Raw genomic sequence first — 23,454 nt, forward strand, 5'->3', positions numbered from 1 at the left:
TATTAATTTAATTAAAAACTGTTGCCTGACAGTTTAGAATCATTGTTTATAGAAGACTCCAACTCGGAGACTAGATGTTTACAAATGGTCACTGTTAATGTAGAGGTCAGAACAGCACAGACAAAGGGGAGCACACAGACTAAATAATTCAGGGAGGAGGAGGAGGAGGGTGATTGGGACAGGTGAAGCTGATCAGGGTGGGGAAAGGTGATCACACTGGCTGGAAACACACAAGGTTCACAAGTGAAGATATCTGAAACAAGAGGGAGAGGTGAGGGACCAAATAAAACAGGGAACCTGAGAAAGATATGAATTCAAACTGACTCTTTAATATAACATATCAAAATAAACACCATAAAACAGATAACAAATATCCACAATCAGAAAAAAAGCTGCCTCTACGAACAACTCATGAAGGGCAGCAGATTGTCTGAACTTCAAACTGCATAATAGATAGAAAGATAAGTCAATATATTGTGAACATAAATTAACATATTGTCAGCAGAAGATAGAATATCTCAGCACATTCATGAAAATGTATGTGTGTTGAATGGAAGATGAGAGATCCTGATTCTGATGCTACAACTAACGGGTATCTACCGTATCCTTCCTCGTGCTGTATCTCTCCCCCTCACTCTCCACGTCGAGGCCTGTAAAGCAGCACCAGATACAGGACCACAGTCCAACCTGGACTATATCATTAGAAAAGTAAAATTGTTAAAAGGGTTTTAGATTGAGCACAGCAGTGTGTAACTGGTTCAAACACAATCAGATCGTATGAATCATGTGTGTGCCATATGGTGACAAAAATGTGTTTTAGTGTTTCTAATTTTGCAAAATATCTGAGGTGTTCTGCTGCTGGTGCGTGGGGTTGTGTGAATTGTGTGTAGTGTCTTGACAAAATGAGCCCTTTTTTTAAATGGTGCCAAAGCAGTCAAGATACAAAAGGCTTTATGTTTCCTTGTCCCCATAGTCTGCTATCTGATGTTATGCAGTCTGTTTGCGGCCTGATAACGAGACAGAATCAAAATGTGTTGCGTTGATCAAATGTGTTGATCCATCGCCACAGAATATCACAAGCCCTGTTTGATTCTTCTGTTTTGCATTGTGAAACACTGTTTTATGAGTCTTTCCAGAATAAATTTCACTATTTCTTTTTATTTAATTCATTCTTTCCCTTGGTAGTTGCATTGAAAATGTAAAAAAAACCTGTGCCTGGACCTGAAATTACATAACAGCTGACTGATTACAATAACAAAATAAATTGCAATATATAGTTTGTAAACTAGATTTATCAAAGCAGTTTCTCTCCCTGTGAGTGTGCAGCTTCTTGTGTTTAGTTTTTGCAGTCTCAGTTGTCACTCTTGGTTTCTTAGTTACCGTGGGGCCACCTGCTCTGCTCAGGTGTAATGTTAGAGTGAGTGTCAGGTAGACTAATGTCAGATCTGTCCGATCAACATCTGTTTGGAGTTCTGACTGTGGAAATGTGCTGCAAGCAAGTCTACTTTTTACATTGCGTCACCATCTAACAAGGATGCCATTGGGGAAAAAGGTCCGCTCTTCTTCTGCTTCAGGAAGATTAGAAACCCAGCATGTGACCAGGTAATCTGCTGTCCTGTTCTCCTCCTCACCACCATTGTACATCACATGAATTTGATAAGTTGTGTTCCTATTTCATTTTATCTTCATATGAGGAGTATTATGTCGGGTACCAACGGTTTAGGCCTTGCCTTGTCTATCTGTCATCTTCAGGAAATGTTTACTGTTGTCATGGTGCATGAGTTGCCATGTGTGGCACCCCTGAGCAGTTACCATGTAATACAGGAAGTCTGGTCACCTGGCACCTACAATCACTCTCCTCCGATTAAATAGATCTATGAGCACTTGCACTTAAGTAAAAGTCAAGTAAAAGATACAACACTGACCTTTCTGATATGCTTCTAATGAGTGCCCAAGCAATATCTTTACATAATAGCAATGTAATGTTTAGGGCATGCAATTACTCAAAACTATATCTCAAATCCTCCAGCATGCTCTCTGAACTGGGGAGTACAGGGAACAGGGCGACGGGACCAAGTTGTCGGGGTGAGAAAGTCACAGATAACTTCTCAGCACCAAGACAAAGGGACGTCGGCGAGGACAGACAAGAGCAGCCGCACTGGTTGGTTCGACAGCTGCTGAGACAGAACGGCCGAAGGCACTCTGTCACACTGGGAGATGAGGCTGAAATCATGAGACGACAACACCGCAGTATTGATTCAACTCGCAGCCTCTGCAGCCTCAAGGTGTAGTTTTCAAAACCTCTAACAAAGTGAAATCGGATGAGTAAATGGGATCAATGCACATCTGAAAAGTAAATCTAGATTGCTTTAGTGCCATGATAGATTTTCACCCTCTCCCAGTCTGACTGCTTTGTTAGAGTTACTGCTTATAGCCTCAAGGTGTCACTATAGTGTTACATTGTTACACTGGCCAGTTTGCAGACTCTTTCTGGAGTGCTTCAACTCAACTACAGCAGCAGCAGCATATCTCACTCACAAGGTGAGCAGCAGGATGAATGTGAGGTAATACCAAAAGGGCCACATTCAATCAAGATGATGATCAATTTGTACTCGCAGCATGACAGCACATCGGGCAGGACGATCTGTCCCAGAGCCAGGGATGGACATTTTTCAGGCCAAAGTAAAACAAACATAGTTACCGAGCCAACTGCTTAAAAGGTCCCAAGTAGATTCAAATTCTAGCTTTCAAGCCGACAGGAATGATGGACTGATGTAGAAAGTTGCATTCGCAGATGTCAGTCCCACTCTCCTGCTTAATGTTGTGAGCAATGTGCCGTGACGGATTAGACGGAATAGGCTCAGGAGTTCAACGTTATACAGCTCTAATAAAGGGGTTTGGAAAGCAGTCCAGGTTGCGTGAACACTTTCAGCACTTTCCATCACGCTGACTGATAAAAACAATTATCTCTGCAGTTGAGGAGATACCGTAGGGGAAACCTCGACTCTAGTTACATCCTTGAGGAATTAAGCTGTTTATCCCTTTTTATTTATTAATGATGGATCAAAGAGGTTGATGGATCAAGGACCAGTTGCTAGGAAACCGTGGCCAATTAGCGGGGAGCATGACCTGTCATCTGGCCTTCTGCAAGCATCTTAGAGACGATTGTAGCCGGTGATGGCCTGTGGTGGCCTTTACAGATAGTCATTAATACTCAGAGGTGGAGCCCTAAACATGTGTGTTGATAATTACATGGTGTCAATATCTCCTCCTCTCTAGCACGCACACTTTATGAATTGGCGCGTTTTTGCCAATCAAACTCTATTATTGTGCATTGTGCTCTTTTCGTAGAGTATTCATAATCAACCTGTGTTCATAATTGGCTCATTTCATCGTACAATGTTACAGTTTGTCCTCTCTCCGATAAGATTGATGAGACGATATCCCTCGACAACCTCCAGAAATTGAGACTATCATTTGAGGTACTGTATAAACTGCATGTTTTTAAAAACACACGGACAGCCTGGTGATTCATTTCTGGAATATTTGACTGTATTTTCTCTTGTAAAGGAATTTGAAACGGGTGGCTTGAGATCCATTGATGCGAATAATTTTGGACGTATCGTGAAGAAGTGTCTGGGTTTGCCTGAGACGGTAAGACAGTGTGACATTTCTCTTTATATACTCTCTCTCAGATTCTCTCATCTCTGTGTTCTCCATGTCTAATTCACAACAGCTGTTCCTTATTCTTTTGTGCTTTGAATTTCACAGAGCAACGCGCAGATTCAAGGGTTATTTAAGAAGATTGATTATTCAGGCCAAGGAAGGATTTCATGGGTGAGATGACATTCATAGTTGTTTCTTAGAGCATGCAGCTTTTTTATTTTGGAGATTTGCCTTAGTTATGACACTTCTCACTTCTCATGCATGCTAATACCAGGAATTTGCATTAAAAAAAAGTTAGGCAACTATGAAATGTGACAGGGTTATTTTGGCAATTGTAATCCAGTTAGGATTACAGGAGCACGTGTAACTGTAACTCACCTGAACACGAGCATACATCAGCTCTCCTAAAGCCAAGCTGACTGTGCAATAACACATGGAACAAAGCTCATTGTTTCCCAACATTGCTATTGACTCTAGACACTTGACTTAATCATCTTGACAGTGTTGTTTCCTTCAGCTGGATATGATTGTGAGAGGCTGTATGGATTGTATGTTGTCCTGGTTTGCCAATTTTAAAGAAATGATTCGAAGATATTTCCAGATGTTTGGTGTAACACTGGCGTATGGATTGATTTTTTTATTCCAAGAGACAAAACAATTTTTTTACAATTGTACTCGTATAAATGGGTGTAATTTCCACCGGCGATGGGGGAGACACGTCCGCCTCACTTTTCAAAATCCTACTTTCATGCAATAATTGAACATCAATCAAGTATTAAATATCAGAGAAGACAGTAGAACACTTTTCTCTTTTTAGTGAAGACATATAATATTGATCTGCAACAAAGAATGAGGTGTCAATCAACACAAGGTTTGTGTGTCAATAATACAGCAATTACAAAAAATTCAAATTTTTTATTTGACTGTTAATTTGGAAAACAGGATCTAACAAATGTCATAATTTCTACATTGATATCAGGAATAGCATTCATAATCGAAACACTTCATTTATTTTTGCTTGAAGAACTTCTGCCTTTTTGTTCCCCACCTACCTCTGAAACCAAACCTACGGCCCTACTCACGTAATCACGACAACAGTTTAATAACTATCAACATGCGGGCTAGACAACTTGAAGCTAACACCAGGTAATGTGATGCAGGCTAAGTTCTGCACACACATGCTGCAGAAACACAAGGAGAAGGAGGAAACTGAAAGACGCAGTAAGCAGGTGGCCTTCACTCTGCCAGCCACCATGAAGGCGTTGTGTCACGGCATCCCCATCGTCAACATCCACTCCACCCATGACGGCACCATGGTATCAGTGCGAGAGGACGGGCTTGTTTGCTACTGGAGCCCTGAACTTAAACCACTTAAGACCAAACACATGTTTGTATGTTTTACCTGTTTTACATTTATCTCAACACTTTAGGGATACGTTTGGTGTCATTCTATAGTTTTTATTGTCAACAACAACAGAGTAATGCAGGGATGACGTATTTATGGAGGCCAACAAACTCAAGTTTACCATACGTATACACGTTTTCTTCAGAAAGATAATCTTCACAAATGAACACAACTTTCATGAGTTTTGAAGTGTGAATGCAATGGGCAGCTTAAGTTAGTTGTGATGACGTTTTGTAGTTTCTATTGTAGTCGGAGAACCAACGTCAAAATCTCTAAAGCTTGTGTTAACCACAGACCTTATTTCAGGAATCTAAAGAAAAAAAACATGAAAAAACCATTAACTTTGAGACAATGGAACAGTTCCAGGTTTAGTCTCCTTCCTGCACCACTTTATGGAGGTCTATAGACCAAGCCTTTAATATTGTCCAAATGTATAGAAGGTGTTTTCCCTCTATGCTTTTTAATACTTATTCAAGACTGCCTTGATTGCCTCAAATTATACATCTGAGAAACGTGGAACATTTTCAACACATCATTTTTTTAATTTCTGTCAGAATGATGGACCTGCAAACAGGAAGTCAAAGTGGGCAAGTGATTTTACTCTGATGACAGAGTTCAACAAGCTGATGATCGGAACAGGGTACGTTTTAACACAATGAATTAAAGAGCACATCATTTATTGAGCACATAGATACTCTCACTGCAGGTTCCAGACTATTCTAGCTTTGTGTGGTGTCATCGTTATCTTGCAGGGACAGAGAGATCCAACTGTACGAGCTTTCCACTCTGGAGCCTTATTGCCAGATCAATGCACTAGACACAGTGCCTTTGACATTAGACTATAGGTGAGCAACAGAACTGCAACAGAACTGCATGTTAACATATCTTCCAAATGTCACAATAAGTCACAATCATGGTTTGTTTCCCCCCCCCCCCATAGCTACACTGGCCCTGATAAATGTTGTATCCTGTATGGAGACACAGACGTAAACCTGATCCAATTTTAAAACTAAAAAATTTTGTTCCACTTGATTAATGAAATGCTGGCAGAGATTCATGTTGGTGTTTGTGTTCCAGGGATGTGTCACAATCATTTTGATATCGTCTGTTGGAGATACCCTCAGGTAAATTTGCTTTTCTAAAGACTCAATACACGATCAATCCTCTTTCACTGCACATTGTACAATCTGGCTGGATGGTAATCACTTGCTATGCGCAGGATGCAGCGTTGGTGTAATGTACAAGACCATTGTTGGCAGGTCACTCATGCATAGATTAGAAATGCACGGATCCAACATCAAGCTTGATTTAAACATTGCTTTTCTAACTTTGCAAAACAAAATGTAACAATTAAATACATAGATATACATTTTTTTAATTATTGTTTAAAAAAATAATGGTATAAAGAAGCAGCCCATTGTCACTTATGCCTGATCCACCTATTCGAGTCAGTATCAGACAAATATCCAATATCAGTATCGGTGCATCTGTAGCACATATGATGATTGATATGATTGGATTTGATCTGGCTTAAATAAGTCAAATGTTAGTTAGTCACAGTACACACTGTTATTCAGTATTATTCAAACAGGAAAGGAAACCATGACAAGATATCATAAACACATCATGAAGGTATTACTAGTATACGTATACAGTATAGACTACCTGTAAATATTATCAGAACAAAATGATGTCAACTTTTAAGCAATATTCTGCCAGATACTCAAAGTCAGTGATTAGACTATTTTCCTGCACAGCAGAGTGACCAAAGAAAACATAGCTGAGCCTATAAGGGAGACGTCAATCATTAACAGACAATTAGATGTGTGTACCTTCTTGTTTCCCTCTCACGTTCTTGACTGATCAAAAGGAATTTGTCAGTGAAAAACAGGAATCTTTCTTATGAGTGAGATACATTTGCAGCCGTTTTTGGTGTTTCCCGAGCAAATTAACGTTTTGTGCTGATAAGTAACAAATGTGAGACTCTCTGCTGAATAAAGTGATCGATTGTAGCCATGGCATGATTTAATGTATCTTCTTTTATTTGGATGTGTCGTTTGGTAAATTATACCCTTGCTTCCTATCTCTTCTTCCCCGACAATCAAATAAATGATATGCAGGTTATGTGAGTTAGGAAGTGTCTCGGAAAATGTGACCTGTTTCAGGCCTGCTTCTTCATTTAAATTTCATTTTTTTTCTTCTTTTTTTTTATAGAATATGGAATAAATTACCGAAGATTGAAAATATGCCCAACATAGCGGTTGACAATGCAGTGCTATCTCCCAATGTGACATTTGTCAGATGGAAGGTTCATCACGACTGGGTGACACAGGTGACATTTTACCTTTCCATGTACACTTCCCTTCCAAAGGAATGAATTTAAGTTCAGCTCGGTGACAATTTACAATATCTGCAGCAGCTGTGTAACCGTACATTTTTAACTTGCATTATGAGCAGATAACCCTGAAATAGACAGAGCAACTAACTCTTCTCTCTAACTTTAGGCAAAATATTTTCATCGTTTTCAAGCTGTTGTCTCCTCGTCGAATGAAGAATCTTCTTCCCTCGTTATAGGTAATTCTGTTTTTCTTTGTCTTTTTCTGGGCACATGTTCAGCACCATCAGGACAATATCAAACAATCCGAGACTTTCATTATCGTGACTTGGCTGTGATTTGAGATCCAGATTAGAAATGACGAATGCTGATGGAACAAAGTATCGAGCACTTTCGCAGCAATTAAGCTTGGTGTTGAACATGAGGCAGCCTGGTAGGAGAGCTGTGAGGGATGACGCATGATGACTCGTCCTTCTCAAATTCACCAATCAATGCCAGCGTGTGTGTGTGTGTGTATATGTTGTGTGTGCGTGGTCGGCCATGTCCGCTTGCCAGCTTGCTCATTCATTCTGATGATGGCCTACCCTTGATCCAGAAAACATGTTTGAGCAATGCTTACACACGGGCCGTGTAATGAAACACTTCTTTTCTTCTTTTTCTTCTTGAGGCTGCGCGCTGCCTTTAACCGACGCTGAGCAGCAGTTGAGTGAGATCAGAGAGGCCTGCTACGAAGGTAAGACCAAGAAGGTCCAACTGAGCTGGATTCCACTGCACCGGGCATTGGGTGACCAGACAGTTTTCACCATCTACAAAGGTGTCAAGACCTTTGACCTGTGTCACAAGCACAGCTTGCTGGTCACTGGAGGCATGGACAGACTTGTACGCATGTGGAACCCACATTTTTCTGGGTAAGCAGCCAGAATTCTGAGGGCTTTCTTGGAGAAAAGCAACACCAAATAAAAAAACCAACTCCTCTTTGTTCTGTTTTTCTTGTTAGGAAACCAACCGGTATTTTGAGAGGTCACTCTGCTCCCATCGTCTACCTCCACATCGTGTCAGAGGACAGTCAGGTCTTCTCTGTCTCCACAGACAACACAGTGAAAGTAATTATTATTTCATTTGTTTATGTTTTGCTGACTTTACTACGGTCTAAACGGTTCCCTGTCTATATGTGTGTGGTACACGTGTTTAGCCAGATTATGTCTGAAAAAAGTGTTTATATCTGTGAGTACATTTGATTCCAGGGCCAGCTCACTTTGTTTTTTGCCATCAGCTTTGTTCGCATGCAAACATTCTATAGTGGCTGAGACACCAGCAAATAACCAGCATGATGCAACCATGAACAAAATCACTGCACATTATCTGACTAAAGAGGCTGTCTCGGCTCTGTGCATCACATGGCCAGAGCTTGAACCAAATACAAAAGAGCTTTTATCAAGAGACCTTTTGTACTTTTTAAAGGATTATCAATTGAAGGGCTTTTCGCTCTACTGTACTATAAAAAATGAGGGATGGATTTCAACATTGCAACACTGCAACACATTTATTTAGTCAGTGATGACACATATAGATAGACAAGCATTCGTATTAACACATACCGGTAGTTAGAGCCTAAATGGACTGTACTTGTAAGTACTTGACTGTACTTGTTTGACACATTCATACACCATTCATACTATTCACACCCATTCATTGCACTGACAGCAGGAGCATCAACTAACTAACATTCACACAACACTCATACACCGTATTGGCACAGCTTCGGGAGCAATTGAAGGACGACCCTGCTTTCCACTGAGCCACAGTCGCCCAGAGAGACTGATTCGTGGGTGGTATTTCTGAAGGATCTTCTTCAGGACACTGTGGATGCTGGTCACAAATATTCAAATTCCTTCTTTGGTAAAGTGCACTCCATCTGCCACAAATATTTTCCTGTTGGGATGTTCAATCACTCCACCGTCACAGTTGCCAACGGCCTTTCTGATGCAATTGTTTACGATCTTCCTGTCAAAATTCACCTTCCGTGGCTGTCCATATCTCCACGCTTGACGCTCGTTGATGCAGGAATATGCAATTGTCATTCGAGGAAACTTTGCATGGAGCTGCATCAGGTTCTATGTCATTCTGGATGTATGTCAACAACCCCAAATCGTTGCCACCAGCGTGGATCACCAAAATGTCAGGGAGACTTTGAGTTTTCAACTCTGCATAAAAACTGGTTAGGATGCCACTTCAGCACAGGCCTCCTTTGCCAAACCAATCAACTTTGGCATTGAGTCCATAGTTCTCCCCGAAGTTCTGACACGCTCCTTCCTCCTCTCGTCGAACGTAACGAGACCCGATGATCCATATCTTTGCTCTTGTGTCCTTCATGTCCTCCTTAGTTTTAGAGGAGTTCTCAGGGGAGAGAGCTAGGGAGCAGATCCTTGGGATTCTTTTTCTGCCTTGGGAAAATTCACCAAAATACCTTTCTATCAGAGGTGTACCTTCCAAGATCCTTGTCTTTATCCTCACAGGGGAGGGGATCGCTGGGATTTGTTTGCTGTCTTGCAAGATTTCTCCATAAGTCCTTTTTAACAGAGGTGTATCTTCCAAGATCTTCCTCATCTTCCGCACAGGGGAGGATATCTCTGGGATTTCTCCATGAGGTTTATTTTACTGCAGGTGTACCTCTAGACATCTTCCTCTTCTTCCTTTCGGGGAAAGTGTTGTCTGGGCTGTCGTTGCATCTTTGTGAAATTTCTGCATAAGCCCACTTTAATTTTTTGCCAGAGGCTTGATCTAGACCAGGGATTCCCAAAGTGGGGTGCGCGCACCCCTGGGGGTGCGCGAGCTGCCTCTAGGGGGTGCGCGAGAGGAAACGTGTAATGGCGGTCTGATGGTGTAATAATATTAAATATAAAAAAAAATGTAATTTTAATTTAAAAACTGTCAGGCGGGACATCTGAAGCTATCAGTCGTAAAAGAGGAGAGGGACAGAGAGAGAGAGAGGAATCGGAGGCGAGGGGAACGGAGAGGTGCGTGGGGAGAGACCGGGAGAAGAAATCGAGTCAGAGGAAGATGAGACGGAGGAAGGAGGAAGGGATTGCACAGACAAATGGGGAGCACATCGGCCCATCGCGGAGTCAAGGTGAAAAAAGAGGAAACGAGAGTGAGCATCAGACTGGGAAAAAAAGAGGAAATATGATGAAAAGTATGTGTGTCTGGGCTTCACTTGGATTGGCAACGCAGATTCCCCAAAGCCACAGTGCGTGGTGTGCAGCGAGGTTCTGGCTAACAGTCTGAAGCTCTTATTTACGTCGCCACCTGAACACCAAGCATGCCAGTGCAAGTCAAAAGCCCCTTACATATTTTAATATCGAAATTGCTGGAGTCTCATTCATGTGTTGGGTCTATAAATGACGCACTACGGGCTTCATATCTGGTCACAGAATAGCGAGAAAGGGGCTACCGCACACAATCGCCGAAGACGTGAGCTTGCCAGCTGCCAGAGAGATGGTGGAATGTATGATTGGGGAGAAAGAAGCAAAAAAGTTGGACATGATCCCGGTGTCCAACAACACTGTGTCGCGCCGCATCGATGCTTTGTCCGAAGACATCCTGGCTGCATTAGTCGCTCATTAATTGTAAATTAAATGTGATAATCTGCCTCTGAGCCTGTGCGTGTGTGCACAGTATTGCTGATGTCCCATCAGTATTGCTCTTTAAAAGTGACGCCTTGTGTAACTGAAAGTTATTGAAACTTTGTTGCAGTGTTTCAGGGCGTTTTCACACCTTCAGTTCGTTTGCTTTGTTCTGATTCAGGGATTAATATGATACAATGTTGCAGTTTGTGTTCACACTGCAACATTTAACAGCGGACTAAATATTGTAAACTAACAACACGCGCGAGCAAACTGTTCTCTCATTGGTCCGATTCTTATGCGCTATGAAGGCTTAAAAGGCTCTGTTGCTTCTTTTTTTTTTTTTTTTTTTATTAACGGGGGGGGGGGGGGGGGGGTGCGCGAACCCGGTCGGGATGTAGAAGGGGGTGCGCGGCCTAAAAAGTTTGGGAACCGCTGATCTAGACAATGCTAGATCTATCGTCCTCCGAAAATGAGTTTCCAAATGAGTCTTAAAAAATATTTTTACTTTTTAGTCGACTACATTTATTTTTATACTTTTACTTTGTACGCACAAACGTATAATCAGTTTATCAAACAGATTAAACTATACAGCAGTAAAACATTAGCTGCACCTCAACAGTGTTTAAGTGCTGCTTACGTACATTAATAGTAATGATCCAGTAGTCTAATATAACACAAACAGGAGCTAGTCTGCAATATAAGTATGTTATATAGTATTGCAATACTTACTTCTACTTGAATGGAAGTTTCATATACAGGTATTCTTCAGTGTGGTATTGCTTTTACTTTATTTATATGAATTATTCTTTGATCGCTGTTCACCTGTTCCCATTTCAGATTTGGGATATTCAAGATCAGCATTGCCTGTTTACAGCTAACCCCAAAGCCAGCGGGATTCACGGCGACATGTCTGCATGCTCGTACTCCTCTGCCATGAAATGCGTCTACATTGCGGCAGACTGTATGGCTGTGCTCTCCCTGAAGATAAGGTTGGCTGTCGTGCCTTTGTTCTTTTTTTCCTCATGGAATCCAATGTACTCTGAAGATGCTTTTGAAAATATTCCTCAACTGAACTCGTTTAAGGACGATAGTTTTTGGAATTCTATGAAATAAATAAGACAGCTGATGCTTTTGAAGATTTGCTTTGGAGGGATTAAACATCTCACTTTCACCCAACAGCTTTTAAAGATTTCTTTTTTCAGAGATGACTGCAGCACCTTAATATTCATCCCCCTGTTATTCATTTTATTATCTTCTGCCTCTGTAAGGCCACAGCTTCACAGCCGTCTGACTGTTTCACATAATGAGATTGTAATGTGCTGCGGCTACAGTGAGGAGTTTCGTCAAGTTGTCAGCTGCACTGAGGGATCTGTGAGTACATCAGTACTTTACAACATTACATTTCCACTGTCGGGTCTGTCTTAAACATGATCATTTTTATTCAATGTATATTATCTGTGAAATTACCTCAACATGTAACTGGTTTCAGGTGGTGAAAGTCTGGGATTTTGACACCGGGCATCAGGTTTTTGAGTTTGGTGGCACAAATGATCTGTCTGCCACCACATGCATGACGTTTGACCCCAAAGGGAGGAGGTACAGCACACGAAGCAGCTTGTGAAATGTTTCACTTTTCATAAAAACCATATAGCATCACACCACAGCATGTTCTTGTGTTTGCAGACTCATCACAGGTGGAAGAGATGGTTGTTTAAAGATCTGGAACTTCAACAATGGACAGTGCCTAAAGACACTGAAGAAGGGTAAGTACTGCACATTGTCATACTTCCTCAGACCAAAAACAAGAAAGAGAAAAATAAATACTGTAGTATCCAGGAATTGTGAAAAATCCCCTCCAATCTTTCCTGTAGCGGGTGAATGTCACGAAGTGTGCGACTGCATCTTTCTGCAAGTTCACAAGAACTTGTGAGTAATGATGTGATATTTGGCAAGTGTTCTTGGCTCAGTATGAATTTGAATCCATGCTGAGCTTGTGTCATTTTACGTTTGAAGCTATGTGATGTCTGTCGGCCGGGACCGGAAGATAGACATTTACCCAGTGAGTACAAAAGACATGAATTCTAGATATTATTTGCCAGTTGTGTTTCAGATATCCCAGTCCAATTATTTCTCCAATCCCTCCATCCTTCCATCGTATTGCACCATTTGCATTTGTTTACATTGTCATTACTAGCTGAACTCTAAAACAGCAAAAACAAAAACAAATCAAAGACTGATAGATCATGCTGCTTGTATTGCCTGTTTTGAATTTCATTATAACGAACATGTTTTGCTCCAGGGCGGATGACACTTCTTATCATTGTCTGGTTAATAAGAATTTTAAAGCGCGAATAGAATGTTCTTTCAGCTATTTTTATGATCCATTACAAAGTGTGTTTTGATTTGAAATGCCCTGTTTGCTGACTGTGCGTCTGCATTGTGTCAGGACACACCCGAGGACCTTCATCATGTCCAGAGACCACAGCCTTCGTGGCAAGATGATCTGGTGATTAATGAACAGAAAATTGTCTTGACAATAACTGGCAGAAAAGATGTTCAGGCAGACAAAAATGATAACAATAGGCTCCGACTGACAGTTAGTATTCCCTCATGACATTCATTTCAGGCAGACTAGATGACAGAAACATTGGATGGATCCATCCATTATTCTTCCATTTCTAAAAAGTACAGCTATCTGTGCTGAAAGTGACAAAAAGACAAATTGGGTGTTTTTGTTGTGAACTGAATGCTTGATCAAAAACACATTAAGCAAGAGCACATTGTGTGCCAGCTAATCATCAAGGCATCATCTAGCTGCTACGGTATATTTTCATTTATAAAAACAATTTCTGGAAAATCTTCCAGTGAAAAAGTATGTTTTCCTCAAGTACTGCATTTAAATACAACATTAAGGTATTTAAAATACTTCAAAGTCTTACCATTTAATGTCATTTTATTCTCGTACTGTAGTTTCTACTCCGTTGCATTGATTTGACAGCCATGGTTACAAGGAATCGGATTATGATTTTACATACAAAACATAAAATATGATGCACTGTATATATTTAAATAGCCAGTAGTATATAAAAGAGATAAATTAGCTCCACATTGACTGCACCATACCCATAAAATGCTGTTTACACACTAAATCAGTGTGTTATATAGAGTAGGGATGCTTGGCCAGTGCTGTTCATGCTCTGCCTCATGCACCTTCACAACTGGAAAGATAAAGCCTCCCTGCTGGTTATTTGTTCATATACCCCCCCACACCCGCACACCTACACACACACACACACACACACACACACACACACACACACACACACACACACACACACACACACACACACTCACTCACACACACACACACTCACACACACACACACACACTCTCACACACACACACACACACGACTCTGCAGTCTTTGGTCCTACGAGTCATTTTTGCTGACTGGCTGGAAAGTTCCGAGAGACATGAGCAACAAAGCCTCCTTGATCTCTGCCCTTTGTGCAGCATCACCTGCAGAATATTTTTTTAATGCAGAAAGTTACCCCATCCCCCCCGTGTCTCGCTTTTATTCTTCCTCATTCCTTGTTCGATTTCTCTCAGCTTTGAGAATTTCTATTACATATTTTGAAATGTTTTAGTCTCTTGCCACCCCCTGTACCCATATGTATACAGTATATATATATATATGTAATTATATAGTGTTTTCTCCCTCGCACATCATTGGTGATGTCCTCACATCATGCAGCTTTTGTTTGTGTCTAAGTCCCAGTGCAGCCAAGCTTTGACCTGTCAGTATACCTGTCGTTTATAAGAGGCTCTGCTGAATACCCGATCTCTCACTGAAATGTGAGAATGCCTTTATCACTGACTCAGTTCAGAGCTAAAGGTGTGCACCACATGCCCCATGCACTCCTGCCAGTGTCTTACAGGGTTAGATATTGTGTACCCTGTAGTTGTTTGCATATAAAATGGTATCAGGATTAGCTTCTTTATTATTGTCTGTCCCAAAAGCAATACATGTATCTCAATAGAAATCACCAATGCAGATGATTGGCCCCCTAAAGTGTCTTTCTTATCATTGAGAATTTATATTTAGTGAAAGAAACTCTTAACCTTTAGACTATATATAATATCCGGTAAAACCGGGCAAACAATACTGCTGTATCAATAAGCAAGACTCTAAAGCCGGGGTCTCAAACTCCCGGCCCGCGGGCCGAATCCGGGCCACATTATGTGGCCCGTGAATCCGCCAGCAAAAAAAAAATAAAGTAAAAAAACAAAATATATATATATATATTTCTTTTTTTTTTTAATTTAGACTTGACAATAAAAATATCCCCATGGTCGAAATTATGAGACAGAAAGTCATAATTATGAGATAGAAAGTCATAATTATGAGATAGAAAGTCAAAATTATGAGATACTTAAACACACAGTCATAGAAGCAGCTCTTTGGCTGGTTACTGTATATTTGACATGGAAATGTATTGTGAGTACATTGAAGACTACTTTAAACTGTGAATGCAGAGAGTTATTTAACAATATGTTACGAGTAGTGACATTCATAACCGGCCCTTTGTGGGCGACCATGATGCTGATGTGGCCCGGAGTGAAAATGAGTTTGAGACTCCTGCTCTAAAGCAATCCTAGGGCACAGTGGTGCTGTGAGTCAAATGCTAACGACAGCATGCTAACATGCTGATGTTTCGCTAGTCTATTTAAAATACTCACCATCTTAGTTTAGCGTGTTAGCATGCAACATTTGAAAATTAGCACTGAACACAGGGTTCAGATGTATCATTAGTTTTGTAGGTAGTTGGTCACAAACTAATATGAGACAAATTAACGTTTTGGCATTGATGGTGGCGCTAGAGACAAATACTTGCAGGAATCACCATAAAGCATTTGCATTCATCATCTGAGCATTATTAAGGATGTTTGTACCAGCTTTCATGGCAATCAAGAAAACATTTGTTCGTATATTTTACTGAATTCATTTTTAAATATTTCTGCAATTTTAAACATTTGATGACTGATGATGAAGTATGGGACAATTGATTCTCATTCACGCTGTGATCCATTATAGGAGAGAACGCTGATTCCTCTTCCATCTCTTTTATCATGGCTGATGGTTACACTCACCCCCAAAGAAGCCCATTAACAGAGCAGGAAGAATGCATTACAGAGGCCAGTAAGAAAAGTGACCCCTTTGACTATCGACAGAGCCTTCTCTTGAAATTGTTCTTTCATTAATGGCCTGCAAGAGGAAGATCAATGGGTTGGTTTATGTACATTAGTCTCTTTCCATTATCCATTGAGCCTCGGGTTCACTGTGAATTTTCCTGTTCCTCCAGATGGCCAGTGTTGTGTTGCATCTCATTAATATTCTAACTCATGGCCCAGTTGAGCTAAATATTTAGCTTGGCCTAAAAATACAATTTACATTTAGTCCACTAATCAGTGCCTACGTCACAACGTGCCATCTGCTTTTCCTGATGTGTGCACTGTTTCTTGTTGGCAGCATCACTCCAAGCAACATATTCCTGATGAGGCCAGACAAAGAAAGCAAGAAGCATAAGATGAATTGCATTGTATCAGTGTGAAGTACAGTGGCAGGAGTAATGTTTGGCTTTTCGGCTCGCTCAGGGGTTTGACATCAAGCTTCTTACATACAGTCGATAACATTTTTAGACAGTCATTGATCTTAAATGTGTGACATACTTGGCCAGAGTTCTGTAAGTAAAAAAGCAGAACTTTAGTGAAAACTCTGACATTCATGACTTAAAATGAGTCAAAACATTTTTCACTACGATTTATCTCAGGTGTTGAATGTATGGAAGCCCGTTGGGACTCCGTAGGTTGTCAGAGAGACATTTACTTGATTTTGGTGGACAGACAGGTGACCTTTAACCTCGCTTCAATTATTCTGTGTTGTACTTATTCTAAATTGATATGGTTAAGGCAAGGCAAGGCAAGTTTATTTGTATAGCACATTTCAACAACAAGGTAATTCAAAGTGCTTCACATGAAACCATTAAAAGCATAAAGGCAAAAGTAAAGGAGATTTAAAACATACATTGAAACAATAATCGATGTCTCCCTGAGACATTACGCTGCACGCAATCAACCATACACTGCCGCAATTCTGCAATTACTCGCACACAAACCACGTCTGGAAAAGATCTCTGCCGATCTGCGTTTTATAGTGTACGCCTTGCACGAACTCGGTCCCGGAGGAAATGGGGATATGTTGTGCACTTTCTAAATTTGAATCGATGTCTCCCTGAGGTTAAAGGAATAGTTGGAAAAAGCACTTCTTCACTTTCTCACTGTTAAATGGAAAGATTGATAACACTCTCGTGTCTGTATTTTGTAAGATAAATATAAGCTACCACCAGCAGCCAGTTAGCTTAGCTTAGCATAAATACTAGAAAAACGGGAAATAGCTTGCCTGGCATTTTTAAACTTTGCTTTTTGCACAGTCTAAAGAAACAAGATATCCCATTAACCTCATATCCCATTAATTAGTGACCTTTAGAGGTGCTCGTGGGCAGATTTCTTTCTACCTCCTGACAAACAAAGCTGCTTCCGTTCCATTCGTTGTGCTAAGTTTCTCATATAACTCTCTGTGACAGAGAAAATAAGCTTTTTCCCCCTAAACATTCCCAATAACTATTTTTTTCTAAAGATCTGTACCATTTGTTCCAAATCAGGCTTTATCTGTTGGAAAATTCTCTGTAATATTTAAGTTTTACATTTATAAATTCAAAGTGTTTCACGTAATGTTTTAAGTACATATTGAATAAAAAATGAACTTGATGTATATGTTATTTTTAAAATAAATTTCATGTTCTCTGAACTGAAAAATAACATTTCCATTTTCTAATATTTTTATATTTTATTTTATTTCAAAACATTGTACTTCTCTTGCCAATGTAGGAAATCATTTTTGAAGCTTCAACACAAAGGAAATGTAATACACTACGGTATATATACTTTTGTCTGCAAACAAAGACAGGAATCTTTCAAAGGTTGGAGACCATTGGTAATAACGTGCCTGAACCTTTAACCCTGCAGTTGTTTAGAGACACTCACAATTTGTCTTTCCTCAGACAAATGGCCATAAGGAGGACATCCTGTGTGTGGCGCAGTGTCCCCCCTCTCTGCTAGCCACCAGCAGCTATGATGGAGAGATCAGAGTGTGGAACGTGGTTTCTGGACGTATACAGTGTCGGTTTGTCAGCCCTCTTCTTGCTGAAAATCTGAATGTTGAAGGTGATTTTGGAGCAAAGAGAACGTTGGGTATATTCAATAAACACTCTGACGTGATCAGAACATTGCCTTTATTTAATGTATTTTTTCTGTTACACAGGGCTGGATACAAGTGTTCCAAGCATCATTTTCCTGAAGGACTCCAAGTTACAGCACCTTTTCTCGGCTACAGCTTTGCTGTCTTCTGGAGCCATGGGTCGGTGTTATGAACAGCACTAATTACAGCGCATGATTGCATTTCGAAACCTTTCAGTACATCGTTAATTACTGTATTTATTTCCGCATTTAAAGGTTGTGTAAATCTCTGGAACGTGCTCAGTGGAGGAAAATTTGTGGGCAGCTTCAAAGCTGTAAGATATTTAATTTTACAGCATTTCTCGGTTTTACTTTTTTTGTCTCTTACCTTCAGAATTGCTGATTAAACAGTAAGATAATTTGTGATGCACTGTTTCTATGCTTTGGTTCTAGCAGATACCTTCCCTGCAGATGTATAATGGGACCCTATATATTAGAAGGTGGGGGAACATGGGGGCATGCAGCTAAAATAAAACTCATGCCTGTGAAAGCAGAAATTGTGTTTTGAGGCTGTCAAAAATAAAGTGTTGTTATATTTCACAATAGACACAAAATACCATGACAACCTTTTACTTATCATCATACCCCACTTGTGTTTTGTTACGTAGCAACAATGGATCTTAACAATGATGGTGTTTTTAATTCATCTTTGGTTTCTTCATCATTAGTTTCTACAAATTGTTGCTAGACACATTTGGTTTGATATTTTATATCAGATTATCTGGCAGGGCGAATGCATATCTGCAGGGAGGAGAGCAGTTAGCCAGCCATCACCAAGTAATGAACATGAATAGTTGGGATGTCAGTGCTATGACTGAAAAGCAATCATAACCATTGTATTCCTTTTTATATTCATTTGCAGTCTAGATTCCAACAAAAGATCACAAAACTGGCTAAAACAGACAAGGACACGTTGCTGTACGCTGCTGACCGAATTGGTTACATCTACGTGTTCAACATAGAGAAGTTTGCCCCTGAGCGAAAATCACCGAGAGGTCAGCTGCATCTTTTGTTCTTCTTGCAATTAACTTTGACAACACATATAATTAAAATGTGAAGAGAAACTGTCCATCAGAACATGCAGAATCACATTTGTGAGAGTGTTCCTGTTTGTATTGTTGACTTTCACTCAGCTGAAAACTTCTGGCGTGCCCACACCAGCACAATTACTGGGTATGTAAAATACACAACATGTTTTATTATGGTCGGTCACAAATTAATCTTGTCTTCAGTTTAAAATGATCGGGTAACTGCTGTCAAACAGCAATTAGAATTTGCCTTGTGTCGTTAACATTTAGCTGCTTGTTTTTATTTAATATACCCCGTGGCTGCCGTCATTCTCAGTCTGGGGTGTCACAGCCAGCAGGAGCGCCATTACTTCCTTCTGCTGCAGTAGACAAACAAAGTATAGAAGAAACTGTGTGTGGGAAGGTCTAAAACAGACGATCAGTATAGGTGAGAAGCGGCCCGGGGTGCATCTGTCATTAGACGTATCAACAAAGTAGATGATTTAGAGTGCTCTGCCAGAAATGCCTTCTCTCATTTCATCTCATGTCTCTTTATTCTTGTCCAGTCTGCAGATTGTTGACAATGATCAAGTGGTGCTTACCTCATCCACTGACTACACTGTGCGCCTTTGGAGTGCACATGGAGAATTCATAGGTCGGTGTCATTTTGCATCTGTCAATCCCCTCTTTCTAGACATTAGTAATGTCCATGCAAACACCATTAATCATGGCGCAGTGCTGTTATTTGTGCGAAGGTTTATTTCAATGTGATGGTACTGGCTGGGTTAACCCATTGGGGTAAAAACTAGCTGTTGGGTCCTGATGCTACCCACTTCCTTCCACTCACTCTGCATTGTGTATGTGCCCTGTCACCTTCAAGTACCCGTCAAGTACTGTGCCCACAGCAAATTACATGGCAGCTTAATTATATTTTGCCAAGAGAGCTGGTGTACTCCAACGCTACAATACTACCTAGCACCAGGTTTACAGTGTGTCAGTGTGTTACATTTTGGTGAATTCATTTCGCAGCGTAGACCATGTAAGCACAGTATTAGCTTAACAAATAAACATATTAAAACTAGGTTTTGAATACGGTCATTCAGTCAGGTAGAGATGTCGGACCAACCTTAAGGTCATAGCATTGTAAACAAACAAATATACTGCACATTTAAATAATAACCACTCACCAATTGACACACAGTGAACCTGGGGCTTTCAGGAGCTGCTCCCCTGATAGAGATAGTGTCTGTGCTAAGCTAACTGGTTGCTGGCTGTAGCTTCACATGTCATATTTAATGCACAACCCACAGAGAGTGGTGTTACATTTTCTCAGCTGACTCTTGTAATGTATTTCCCAAAATGTCGAACGATTCCTTTAAATGTCTGTCACCAACCTTGTTGGTAGTCCACCCTTGACGTAAACACACGACACCTCTCACTGACTATCTGCAGTGTTTCTCTAAATGCTATTAAACAGCCAAGGGAAGAGTGTGATCCACCTACCGAGACACTGCACTCATAACTATTACAAGAACACTGGACAGAAAGAAGATGCATTTCAATTTGTGCACAACAGAATATTTATTTGTAAGGTCTTCCTAATTATCAGTGTTGTTTTTGTTTGTACTTCAGGCTCTTTAGCTTTTCCCACTGACGGAGAGAAAACAGGAAATTGTAAATTAAATTCACATCTAACTTGATGTTTTTGCATACCGTTTTTGGCAATTCTTGTTCAAACTGATTCATAACACATTGGAGAAAGAAAAGGAAATGTCCCTGTTCTGTGGGTTTGTAGGAATTGTGCCGCACAGTAGGGCACTGCAGAGAAATGATTTCAAATGGATTCCGACATTGTGACATTTTAGAAAGCCACAGTTTTGACTCCATCACATCCCTTCAGCACCATCCCGCACAACTTGGAAAAACACTGAAATGGAACATTTTGGCCTTTGTCCACAGGGACCTTTGGGCAGTCTGAGAGCTGGGGCGTCCACATCTCTTCTTCTTGGAAACATCCTGCTGTCCCCTATGAGGTCCTGATTGATCGTCTGAGTATGCCTGATCATGAAATGCTGAATGCAAACACACGTCCTTCTGATGCCATCAATCCTGAGGAAACTGGGGCTCATAGAGGTGCAGCAAAGGTGAGCTGCATTACTTCAATAATCATTATGCTGTGTAAGCTTGAACTGTGTGTCTCTCTCTGTCTCTCCCTCCGACAAACGTTGAACTAAATTGTGCCTGCTTCTCTTGCGGCATAATTGCAGTCAGAGACACGCAGTAAACTGAGACTTCCCCCAACATCCATTAGTGACACAGACATTGAGGAAGATTAAAAGCACATTTTACCCAGAGGAACACAAGACAACCATTACAGCAGCAAAGACTACTGTATACGTGCTTTGGAAGTCTACACAGTGACAGATTTATATTTAGACTGAGTGTGTCTTCTTTTGCATTTCAGGCTCTGTCATGAAACTGTCAGGCATACTAACAAGCTATCGAACCACGGCTCTCTGAAAGGCTTTGATGCTGTGGAGCCGAACACCAGAGTAAGACCTGACCGCTCATTAGCAGCACTCAGGAGCTGGAGTCAAATGCATAAGATGAAACTAAACAATTGGGTCACAATTGGGAAACCGGATCATCCGAGATTATAAAGACTTTCTTTTAAAATGGAAATAGTGAGAATAAGGGCTTTAGGTAATCATAATAATGGATCGTAATGGATTAATGAATGTGTGAAAACATGTGGATTGCAAAATGAAAAGGCTCTGAACAAAGTGTAAAGTTAGGAAAAATACTAAGAGTGCTTTGAGTAAGTGTTTTTTCTTAAACTGCAGGCTGTCATTTGCATTTTGAAACACACAACTCTCCAGGTCATAGTCTTGGCATGAAGTGAAGTGAAATAAAAAAAGGGTTGGAAAACCATTACCATTAGACTAGAGCAGTAATAACTTTAAGATGCATGACTTCAGACTGTGAGGAAGAGCATATTTTCCTCAGTATTCCTGAGACTTAAGTACACAGAGAAGCCAGTGAATATAGCGTAGTAGAGCATTCGGCAGCTAATAATCCTGATATATTTCCCTCAGGAGTTGGTGGAGACCACAACAGAGTTAAAAGGTCTGTGAATATTGTACCTTCATTCATCAGGTGAACAAAAACATGGAACTGTTGCAACATAAATGTGATGGTATTATCAACAGTAATTGATAATATTTCTGAGCTGTGTTTACATCTTGTTTCAGTGACCCCAAGTGGCAAAAATAATATGTTCTTGCAGATATTAAAACCTTTTTGTTCTGAACTACTGGGATAAAGAGAATATTACGTTACTGAGCCAGTAGTCCAGAAATTATTCTAATCCAAAAATCATATCCTTTCATATAACATCCTTTCTTTTGTACACTTATTTATCTCCGTGATATGATGTATTATCCGTGTTTTAAAGGCATTGTCTAGGATCTGGCATATATTGCATTATTGATAAAAGCTGGCATACTTTCAAATTTGTTATCGGTATATGTTTCAGTTTATGCATGAGAAAAACATTAAAATGCATGTATTGCCCTTGTTGCAGTTGTTTTTTTAAAGGGGGGGGGGCTTATACACACCACAATTATTCTTCTAATACAGCACTAGCACTATACCCTATAACATAATTACCCACATAGGTCTTTATTATTCAGGCATGCTCAGTAAGTGCCTATAGAGGGAGGGCGAGGACAGTCATTTTGAAAGTGGAGGATAGAACTATTGTGGGTGGGAAACATTTTAATTATAGGCCGCAGCTGTCGCATGTGTTTTAGTTACAACCACGCCATAAAAAGAGTGATGTAACTTAAAATATGTTGTTAATTACAATGACAATCATCCAGTTTTCTGCAGATTATCCATTTTTAAGGACATGTGCACCTCTCACAGAACTACAGACCCAAGGCTTTCATCGTATAGACGCTTCAGTGACATTGAACTGCCAAAACACTTTTTTCACGAACCATGAAATCTGAAACCTGTAAAATCAAGTAACCGTCACTGTCCACAAATGTGCCCTT

The 23,454-nt window shown here is 40.3% G+C and overlaps 1 protein-coding gene across 1 annotated transcript; it reads left to right on the forward strand.

Annotated features, from left to right (window-relative positions):
- Nucleotides 1–1,534: 1,534 nt before the first annotated feature.
- wdr95 (WD40 repeat domain 95) lies at nucleotides 1,535–21,817 on the forward strand (the record flags this gene model as incomplete). Its single annotated transcript, XM_079271665.1, is given in 30 exon segments — nucleotides 1,535–1,602; nucleotides 2,030–2,285; nucleotides 3,429–3,482; nucleotides 3,571–3,654; nucleotides 3,772–3,837; nucleotides 4,827–5,057; nucleotides 5,626–5,711; nucleotides 5,824–5,916; nucleotides 6,012–6,057; nucleotides 6,149–6,195; nucleotides 7,286–7,403; nucleotides 7,576–7,645; nucleotides 8,074–8,314; nucleotides 8,404–8,509; nucleotides 11,870–12,021; nucleotides 12,301–12,403; nucleotides 12,522–12,628; nucleotides 12,716–12,795; nucleotides 12,904–12,958; nucleotides 13,046–13,091; nucleotides 13,479–13,538; nucleotides 18,155–18,317; nucleotides 18,415–18,510; nucleotides 18,606–18,664; nucleotides 19,252–19,384; nucleotides 19,523–19,562; nucleotides 19,963–20,051; nucleotides 21,356–21,540; nucleotides 21,664–21,725; nucleotides 21,727–21,817. Coding segments are annotated over 30 exon segments (3,087 nt in total).
- Between the last annotated feature and the right edge of the window lie 1,637 nt (nucleotides 21,818–23,454).

Source organism: Melanostigma gelatinosum (assembly GCF_949748355.1).
Source record: "Melanostigma gelatinosum genome assembly, chromosome: 7".
NCBI lineage: Eukaryota > Metazoa > Chordata > Actinopteri > Perciformes > Zoarcidae > Melanostigma > Melanostigma gelatinosum.